The 10,851-nt window shown below is 46.7% G+C and overlaps 1 protein-coding gene across 1 annotated transcript; it reads left to right on the top strand.

Moving 5' to 3' along the window:
- Positions 1-8,719: 8,719 nt before the first annotated feature.
- BDQ94DRAFT_185144 (uncharacterized protein) lies at positions 8,720-9,799 on the top strand (the record flags this gene model as incomplete). Its single annotated transcript, XM_026774804.1, has 1 exon — positions 8,720-9,799. The coding sequence occupies one exon, from the start codon at positions 8,720-8,722 to the stop codon at positions 9,797-9,799; it is 1,080 nt and encodes a 359-aa protein (XP_026620204.1).
- Between the last annotated feature and the right edge of the window lie 1,052 nt (positions 9,800-10,851).

The raw sequence follows: 10,851 nt of genomic DNA, 5'->3' as shown, positions 1-10,851 counted from the left end.
GGGAGGAACAATGGTAGTGCGCAGAGTAAAGGAAAGGCTCACACGTTGCGGGAACTGAGCAAATCATCTACATGATGGTCAAACCTGACTATAAAGCTTCTAAGGCCACCACTTCTGCTTCAAGGTCGTCAACCACCTGTAGCCTGGCTCACTTCACATTATCATCGGCGCAGAGGACAAAGCAAGGAGGGAGAGCAACAAAGGCATGGCATACCGTCCAAACTGTGCGGCAGAAAACACCCGCCAACAAGTGGGGCAAATTATAACAGCGTAGGTGCGAGGAAACATCCAGAGAAACGAAAAGAGCGAGACCATGACGAAAGATGCAAAAGTCACGATATTAATACAACTCATGGCATCCGACATGATGTCAAGACCGGGCGTATAACCATCTGGCGAACATTCAGGACTCTCGTGAGAGGATACCTTTGACCTGAGGTCAACCCGACACTGCGCCGGTAAGTTGGTCAATTAAAGCCAGATAACCTGAACGCCACGACGCCGAAAAAGCTCCAGCCGAGGTAAAACTACAGTTTATACCGGGTACAAAGACGGAAGTTGATATGGATTGAGGGAGGGAGTACTGCTGCCGCTTCGTGATTGCAGATGACGTGGATGACAAGCTGGCGAACTGCGAGAACAGGGTCGGACCAACCCAGGCCGACCTTGGGAGCAGAGCATCTGTAAAAGGGAATATGTTAGACCTCGTCTTCCCCTATCACCGGTCACAGTGTCGTCTGAGAGCCTTCGACGACGACTGAACCAGCTTTGGGTGAGGTAGGTCATTGAGAGGGGCTGCACTCCTAGACCACAGCCAAAACATACTCCTTGGCTTAGTTGGTATAATCACCATATTCGACAGCCTCTTGAGGTGGTCCCGACCAGGCACCCAATGTCATGGTGACCCTCAAGCCCATGAAGCAATGAAGAATAGTAACTGCCCGGGAGATAAACAATATCTGTGAAATTGAGGCTCATAAAGAGTATACTGGAGAGTGCGAGTCCCGGCGCATCTGTGATGTGAGGTAAAGTAGGCAAGGGAGATGCCATGGCTCTAGACTGTCTGTATAGCAAGTATGAACGAGCAGGTGAGGATATTCAAATTTCTTAGTTATATGTTTTTTCTAGGATACGGCCAATACTATCACCCAAGCAAACTTGCTGTCCACATCCGTCGAGCTTAGGATGCATTTATTTGCAAACGTTTGGAGTCACAGCCGGCTTGATGATTCGGGAGTACTAAAAGATGCGCTGTGCATGAGAAGACTGAAATATAGTTCTAGAGGAATGTAGAACGTGGTATAATGTGGGAGGTATGCTATGACACAGAGTTTCTGAAAGATGAGGAGAATAAAAGAGCACAGTATTCAACATTATCTGAGACATCGAATCATACGAACAAATTACACATCACCATACGTTGATCTAATTTGTTGATTGATTGTCGCCATACTCTGCTATAGCGTGGCTAGGGCACTTTGGCCAAAACACCTGTGGCCAGAGAGCGGCCAGGCTCTGAGATCTGCTACATGTGGGACCTTTGTAACCTATTTCTGTTCGGTAGTATCGGTCAGACACGGTAAGCCAAACATGAAGCTATCTCCAGAATCTCACTGACCACCCAGAACCAATCAGAACGCTAGTGGCCAACATTTGGTACTACTACACTACTAAGTAGTAGTTACCCAGATGCCTTGTAGGCAACTTTGCGAGAGCATCCTCCCATGGGATCACCTTTTCCTGTCCACGCTCTTCCCCACATGAGCCTCCGCACGAGAAAGCACTCACTCCTGTTCCCTGCCTGGTTGAAATCTCACATGGCCGTACCGGGCCCCCGCAGGCCTCATTTGCGGCCCTCTCTATCCTTCCTATTCCGTAGCTTCGTAAGATGTGTTGTGAATGTAATCTAGAGTCCTGGACCCTGTATATCCTTCTCTGGCATCCACAAGCTCAGCTTCGAATTTGGAGGTTTACGGTAGGTGGAGAAACAATAATATTACGTTGAGTCAGCGGCGGGAAGAACAACTTCCGCTCACCTACGTACTAGTACTGTGCAAGCGCCCGCCAATCATGGGCATGCTATATCTGCTTCTTTCTCGCACAAATCCACTCGGAGATCGTCCCATTGCTTGGACGGTATCAGTATCCCTTATCCCTACTGCGTGCCTAAGGCGGCATCAGCGCCAGTAAGTAGAGCAGACGCTCGATTTGAGGCAAGAGCTTCGCCGATCGTGCTGCGTGCTTGCCTTTCCACCTACGCCTCCTTCAGGTTGCACGGCAACGAATTGGCATCATGCCCCCAGATCGAGCATCGTATCACATTATACGAGCGGCACACTATCAAGATATAGTACAGATTCTCTGGTGCGACCTTTGCCATCGCGCAGCGCGGGGAGTCGACCTTCCGGCGCGCGAACAAGAATGCGATCAGGCTCATGAGGTGGTGATAGCTCCACCCAGTGACCCTGAAGAAATAGTATGGAACGAGCGAAAGGGATCCCGCAACTGACAGTCTCCAGGAACCGAGATAGAATAGACCTCTCCCAATATTGGGCAATTTGCCTTCGTTTCCACCCTTTATGAGCTTTCAGACTCCGAAACAAACCCCATAATACCCGCCTTTCATAGGTTCATCTCAGTCAGACGCATCATCTCCGCCCCGTCAATGAAACGGATTAATGGGCATCCGCTTCCTGGCCGACCGGGATCGAATGGATCTTCGACGGAAATCCAAGTGAGAGGAAAGGGGCTTCAACTGCCGTACTACGACCTTAATGCTCCGCTGCTTTGGGGGTTCCTTCCTGCAACTATACGACCTACAGCCCATTATTGGGGTCACCCCTCAGCCATGAAAACCATGCCGACGGCCTCCACATCCTCGGCCGATAGCTCCTTGACAGCCGCCGCGCTTACTCTACGTCAGACAGCACCAAAGGCCTGGCTCCAGAGCCTGGCTTTGTGGGCCAGCAGCCTTGGCAGCCAGTTGAGGCCTTCATTGACGGCAAGCACCGGCACACTGTGGAAGCATTAGGCCTGACGAGCAGATTAGCGGTTTTATTGGGGAGTGGTTCATGATGGTGGATTGCAAAATGCGGTTTTTTTTTCTTTGGTGATTCCGCGGATGGATCAGTTGACGGGATTTGGAAGAAGTGGTAGGGTGTGCTGAATCTGGATAGTAATGCATTATTTGAGTTGCCAAAGGTGATGTTGCAGCGTACGTTTTATAGGTATCAGGCGGCGCAATTTATATCTATGGCTTACGTTGATGTTATGCTACGGATTTATTGTGGATCGTGGAGTATATTACACAGTATGAGTGGGGTTTGTAGCGTGTGTTTGCAGGGAAGGCGAGAGCTGTGTTGACCGGTGCTGGTAGTAGAGAAAGGGATTTTTTCGAAGTACCTGGAAGAGACTATATGACCATGACAGGTATATAAACAGTAGTTTATCACCACTTGGATTAAGTTATAACTTACCCAGATACTGTCAGGTAAAGTGACCAACTTCCGTTCAACCAGTCTAGATATTAATTAACAATAGGTGTATTTGATACCACATAAGTTATGGTATCCAGGAACCTAACCAAATGATAACAATCGCTGCTGTCTATAAAGGCTTCCTCTCCTCCCCAGGTGATGATGGAACGTTGTAAATGCGACTAGAATAAGACTATTTATTGACCATTCGTACGCATGCGATGCTTTCAACGACTACAGTAAAGATGAAGACAGTCTCTTGTTTCTTCATGAGTATTTGAGGCTCGACCTTGTCTGCATGACTGAAATATGAAGAATCTTACTGCTACCTATAGCCTTTGCACTTCGGTTCTTTCCATTTGATACTGAGGAGTAACGATGCCTCAGCTGCTGTTCCCGCAACATGGGTACTTTGATGGCGTCACCACCTGGGCGCCGTGGCGTCGAGTGGTGGCTGGAACCAATTCCGTCCATGCGCATCATTATTGGCTTACGGTGATGAAAGTAATTTATTTATCTCCAGTCAGAGACTCTTTCTTCCTACCTCTACCACCATCCTCTCACCCAAGACACCCTCTCACCCAAGTCACCCTCTCACTCAAGACACCCTCTCACACAAGGCAATACCGACTAATCACACAATGAAGTCAAACATGCCAGCATATCAGCCGCTGAAACGAAATCGCCGATCCTCGCCTAAACCGACTTTCAACTATACCTCAACGGAAGGGTCCCTTCTGGTTGATGGTCTCCGGGAGGTACTCAGGGTTCTGCTACTCTTGGTGGCTCTGGCCTTTGGGATTTTTTGGGTCATGTATTATCTATTGTATTCTATCACCATCTATAACAGCCGCTGTCCATTTCGGAAAAGTTAATAACTAACATAACTGTTTACATTGGCTAGGCGTCCCGACTTCGATAAGCCCAACCGTATTATCTACAACTATGGCGATGTCGACCCACTCCTAATAGCTCTTTCCCAGCGCGAAGTTCATATAGAACTCGTGTTTGTACTAGCCTGGGAACTTCCTATATAAGGCACCGGCGGCAAACAAAAAGTCTAGCCGACTAGGGAGAAATTGTTATTGTTTTGGTGGAGGGATTCCCCGTATTTTAGCCCACACACCCCCAACAACCTTCTCCGCACATGTTCCCAGGTCAGCAGCAGAAGCAGGGTGCACCAAACATGAACCTTGGCCCTGAAGAGTCTTAATTCACCCTCTCCGGCACGCTCCTACAGTACGTGGAACAGTCTCACTGGTATGACCGACTGCTGGGCGTTTTGCTCGGCGAGGATGAAACCCAGAGAGACAGGATGACGTCGGTCTATACATACTACTAGGGACAGGCTCTGGATTACTTGCTGAACTTTTCTACTCAATAAGATGTTTGCATCCCGTTGCTACCAACCCCCACTACCCACAAGGCCTCCCACAATGTTGGTTTGCTAGTTTTATCCAATTTTCTTTACCTCTCAACCGCTTGTTGTAACCAGCCCGAAATTTTCTCTCGTCCACAACGTAGCATCAAGGCATATATTGTCCCCCAATGATGTCCCCATAGCTAGTACTTCATCTTTAATTCTTGAAGGATCGTTTAGTCTTTCATAAATTGCGACCAATTGGCGTATAAATACTATATTCGTGCGTCTACCCTCCCTGCTAAGCCCAGCTACATTACATACACCAATGGCGATACAATGCACTGCTACGAGTAATTGAGGGGACCGTTGAACAAGGAGGCAGTATCAAAATGATGTTCAAGAAGGTCTAGAAGGATTCTCAGATGCTCTTTTATCTGGAAGCACAAGCCACCTGCATTGCCGCAACGCAAGCTGTCCCTTCCCTGCGAACAAGATGCCCTGCACCCTTACTAAGAAAGACTTTCATTACTTATATAGATTTTGTTTATTGCTTTATAATGGGCCACGGTATATATTGTTATTCCTTCTATTGCCTGGTCTTGGGCCAGGGGCTGGTGCATATGTGGTAGTATGATCGTAGGAATAATTTATTCAAACTAATATTGATAAGCAATGTATAAAGTCCCGGCTTGGGATGCTTCCTTCCAATCCTCTCCACGCAATGGTCGTCCTAGACCAGTGACCAAAGAATGCCTGCCACAAGGACTCGGACAATACTATGCCTCTAAAATCTTCACAAACTATTAGCCGACAGAGAGAGGGGTTGAAGTGGTAAGTATAACTATGCTGGTGGGGATGCAAGTTAAATTCGATCCACGATTTGCACCTTGTAGCTACCTATTTCCTATCTCCCCACAGGACTAGTACTTCGTCATATTGCTAGCTAGATCTGATCTTTCAACGTTCCCCTATGTCTACATTCCCCTATCTATAAGCCTAGAGTTATGGTAGGAGCATTGTCTTCACTAGCCGATGACCCGCCCCCAAATTGTAACAATTGGGATTAATCCTCAACAGCCTCAGTAGATGCCACAACCACCTGATTCGCATCAGTCGATTGACATCGGCCTTTCCATTGTCCCGATAGATTTCTCTTAGGCCTCAAAGGCCGCAAGCCCCAGCTGGTAGATAAGGAGAATATGTTGACAGCTAGGGGCTCCGTAACAGCGAATATATGAGACTGCAATACGAGAAACAAAATATGCACTTCTCATGGGATCATGACGACTGAATCGATTCTAAGACCAGGAGAATTTGAAAGAGAGTTCCCCAAGGTATCGGACCCAGACTATCAGGCCGGTTACTTCATTGATGGAGCCGCTACTTCCTCCGCCGTGAATGTCTAGGTACGGATTCTTTCCCAAGGCCAGAAGTCAAGACTTCCTACGACGCCCAACGATATCTTCGTACCCCAATTTACACAGCTCATATTGTCCAGCACTAACCCGACACCATCATGGGTTCTTATCCTTACTAATAATGAAAGACCTTACACCACAACCTTTGCTGTCGCACTGCTCCTTGTGATAGTCGTTGTTATAGATCCTGCCATCGCTCTTCCCTGCGCCTGTGACTATTTCGTGAAGCTGTATGTGTATCGCAACAGGGCTACATGATCACAGCGTGATACGGAAGATTGTTAAGTTGTGACGGTCCAGTAATACTTCAAATTTCCTGCTCTGGACGGGCCTGGTTGTCCAGGCACAGGTACTGACAATGTGAGCTTCCACACCATCACCGTCACGTTTCATCAGACCACTTCAAAGTCTTCCCTGAGCCAGAATCTACTACTTTTCTGGTCACCGAGTACACACCCGCTGAGCATGCCTAATCTCCCACAGCCAGAGAACCACCCCTCGATTGGCACGTCCTAGCGAACGCCAGGCGTGAGAGCAGAGAATATACTCGTTCCCGCCGCAGCGGCGAGCTTTCACACCAGCCAGATGAGCCAGAGAGTGTCATTGCAGGTATTTCTCAAAGCTGGACCATTAAGATTGTGCTGTGGTACCTAAATAAATGAAAATCCAGTTCTTCCCGATCGGAATTATTGCCCAGGCAAGGGTGTATTTGTAGAAGCTGGACGACAATCTGGCCGAGATGCAGAAAAGGAGTCATCTGCGAGATGTTGTGGACAGCCGTTTGAGTCCTTCATTTTTAGGGCAATATGCGTGTCCGTCTTTCAATAATCATAGGACAAACCTCTCACCTGTTAACCGCGTCTCTGTAGCTATGATGAGAGCTCCGCAGGATAGCCTTATCATAATTCCTGAGACCAGTCAGGAGGAAGAGGCGAAGGGTCAGCTGACAGCTGCCTGGCTGCAGTGAATGTCTCAACATCTACGAACATGCAGATAAGAGGCGTTAAGTGGCTAGTAAGGTTTAAGATAGTAGCGCACAAACAAGTAGCTAGGCAGTGGCGACATTCGCTTTTACTTGTTATCTCACTTGCCAGCTACGCTATCTAAGGTATGGTTTGGACAACTGAGCATGAAATCAAAGCTGAAATTGCCACGCGATTTTTACAACCTCGGTTTATTGTGCTGCTTAACTTAAATATTTGCTGTGTTGAACGCAGTACATTTTTGGGCATGAAAATGGAAAATCTTCTCCATGAGAAACACCGAGTATGCTAACTGGGATAGTCAGATATTCTTGCATATGGAGCTCCCGGATGTGGCAACCCAACAACTGTAATCCTTCATCCTATCGGCCTCTCCGAGCTGAAGGACCCTATCAATGAAAAAGACGCGGCTGATAAACTCGTATTGCACTAATTTCCAAGGTGCATGTTAGCTCGGAGATGTATCCCGTGTTGGATACCAACCGCACGAGGGATATATTGGCTCAAACGCATGTGGCTGAAAAGAGGGGAAATAGCCAATGAAGGATACTGAGGAAATCCAATCACTCCCCTGTTCTAACAAGTAGGCTCTGAGGTAGCTATAGATCAACTTCAGGCCCCATCCAGTGCCTCGCACGAGGTACACGGGTCTCCATACAAGTGATTGCGTGTCACTGAGATTTAGAGCGTTAGATTATTGTAACTGTAACCGTCAAATCTTCGAGATACTAACCTTCTCAATCGTGGCCGTCAGTCATAATGAGGTGATTGGAAGGATGATCCGCTGATGAAATGGAGTCTACCCCACCCTATTGGTGTTTGGGCCACAGGCTGCATTAATGGGAAGCCTTCTCAATTGATGTTGGTAGCACTGACTTGATTGTGGCAATTTACTCTAAGATAGTGACGCGTATAATAAGCTAGGTAGTAGGTGCCGGTGTTAACCCTGCTAGCTGAACCACTAGTGAAAACACACCGAGTAAAGCTCGGAAGGGAGTGGTTAGCAGCTTACGACATAACATCAGCAGATGATCATTACCTAATACTCTGACGCTGAATAAATAGTAGATAGGCGGGCTTTCATGGAAACGGAATCACTATACAATATAGCAATGAATAGACGTTGCCCGTGTATTAGAGATGACTTCCTTCAGACATCAATATCGGAAACGAGAGACCTTGACCGTGGCAAACGATTGCTCTAGGCTCCCAATCAAGCATGGGGAATAAGTGTGGCAAAGTTCAGGCCATTGAGCATCCATGTGTGTTCCGGGCGCAGCTGAGCCTGCTGAGGGGAAGTAAAGAAACTCCTCAATATTTCAGCTTGGCAGGCTCCACTTGCAACGGAGCTAAACAAGAAGGCCCAGTGAGATCAACTGAATCAAATCCCGAAAGATTTGTGTTATTTGGAGCTGAGCGTAGCAAAGCAATGCTTTACCCGAGGTGACAATCAAGGCGATAAATCATCCTTCAAGATGTATGTTTCCTGAAACTATAATAACTGCACAAAGGAACACCCACCTGTCTACACATCATCAGAGCCCATTTCCACCAGCACCATCGAATATATTACCTTTGAGTCATATTTTCATTATGTCGTCAGCTTCCGAGGTTTCTTGGGAAGTTTCCTTCCTTCAGGTTCAGACCAGCACAGCAGATGCTGCCACGGATACTCTCTATGCCAATGGTCACATGCAGGTCCCTGTTATTGTTACCATCAAAGCCATTGATCCTGAATCAGCCTCAACATATGAGCTGAAGGATTCAGACCTCAAAAATATCAAATTGATTGACTACGACGATGAGAACCCAGCTACGGAAATATCAGGATCGTGGAGTTACTCAGCCACAGAAAACGAATTCGAGCACGCATTGCCAACCTCGAGAAAAGAGCCCCAGCCGGACTTATCCCTCGCGGATGGGGACCCTCAAAGAAAGCGCTACTGGGTTACAACGACAAAGATCGGAAACAAAAGGATTGGAGCCAGCATTCAACAGCCTGATGGTACTGTTGTACATACCGCGAGTGCAGCCTTTGATTCAAAAGTCACTCTCCGGGGTATAAACCCAGAGACGTATACAAAGGATGATTTGAATCTTGAAAGAAATGATACCGCCAACGGCGATTTTTACTCTCCAAACTATCATTGGTACTGGGATCAGGACAATTATTTTCTCACCAGCACGAAATACGAATTCCGAAAGGTTGAGCTGTATAGTTATGATGGTGGTAGCAGTGATCCATACCTGAAATATTCAACTGGTTTTTTCTCGGTCCACGCGCCTTGCAACATATTCTATTATTGGCCAATGGGCTCCCAAGAGACGCGTACAGTGGGGAGGGGGCGTATGACAACTGAGATTACAATAAATCAAAGACTCAACGCCATGTGCTGTACCCGTATGATGTTCACTGGTGCAAATCCATGGGAAGAGAGTCATTATTGGGAGGGTAAATTTACTATCTACGATAAATTTGGCAATTTTGGCACTTTTTTCATGGGTTATGATGAAGATCGCAACCAGATGCAAATCTTAACTAAGAAATATGAGGGTTAAGATGCGCTGTCTCAACATGAAATGAAATTGTGGGGTTCTTGTGATGTTGTCATTATTTGAAATAGTGAGATTTTAGTACAAAATTCGTTTAACAGAGCCAAAGTGTTTTTCTACCGCAGACTGCCGATTGCAATATAGTTGTTGATCCCTCAAAGAATAAGGAGTACACATAGGACGTGCAGCAGGTTCCTGAGTCTGATGATGATCATCGAGTGTGTCTGGTGACTGGGACAGTCTGCGAGCGTAGGACTCTACTGTTGGTAGATCAACTCACTCTGATGAGGCGACAGGTTTTGTGCTGGCCCTATAAGAATGAATCAATCTGTAAAAACCAAATATAAATATTCTATTTGGCTATATATACATCGGGAAAGGAACAATCGCTGAGCGAGTCTTTGCTGTTCTCGTTTCCTCGCTAGTTTTAGAACGAGATGAAATTGTCGGATACCTTTGGTACATCCATCGGTGTGAAGACGGTTAGGTACCTTGTAAAGGACCTTGAGAACACCGGTGCTCCATGCGGCCATGGTTAACAGAAAAAATAATCATTAAACCCGTTTTGTTGACGGGGCAAAATGCCGTTTGCCTCAAGCTAATAGAATACACAACAGACGAGAATCAACGCTGCTAGGTATTTCTCAGTTTCCATCTAAGTAGTTGAGGCAATTGCTTCCTTCTTGATCTCATGATTTGAGCTCTGCCGTGGTTCGTATCGCTGTATATTAGAGAGGTAACATTGACGTACGACCAGAACATAGCGGTAGTCATGAATGATCTGAAAGACTCCCGCGTCGTGGTGGATATGATATCGGCCGCTCGATCTCTTAGACATTGATCTTCATGATTGAAAGAGACCTGTTGATGAAACAGGCAATACTCATAGCTATATGAAGTTCTCTACTGCAGAAGATGTCAAAACAGTGTTTGGTGCTAAGTAGGCAGAAACGATACATCGCAAGCCACCGAGCAGCAGGGGCTAGACTAATGTTACAATAAAAGATATAACTAATCCCCTCTACTTATCGCTCCAGAAAGTTTTCATCCTCTGTACC

Source organism: Aspergillus welwitschiae (genome assembly GCF_003344945.1).
Source record: "Aspergillus welwitschiae strain CBS 139.54b unplaced genomic scaffold BDQ94scaffold_66, whole genome shotgun sequence".
NCBI classification, from domain to species: Eukaryota; Fungi; Ascomycota; class Eurotiomycetes; order Eurotiales; family Aspergillaceae; genus Aspergillus; species Aspergillus welwitschiae.
The sequence above is the reverse complement of the archived record's forward strand: the minus strand, read 5'-3'. Positions and strand labels throughout refer to the sequence as shown.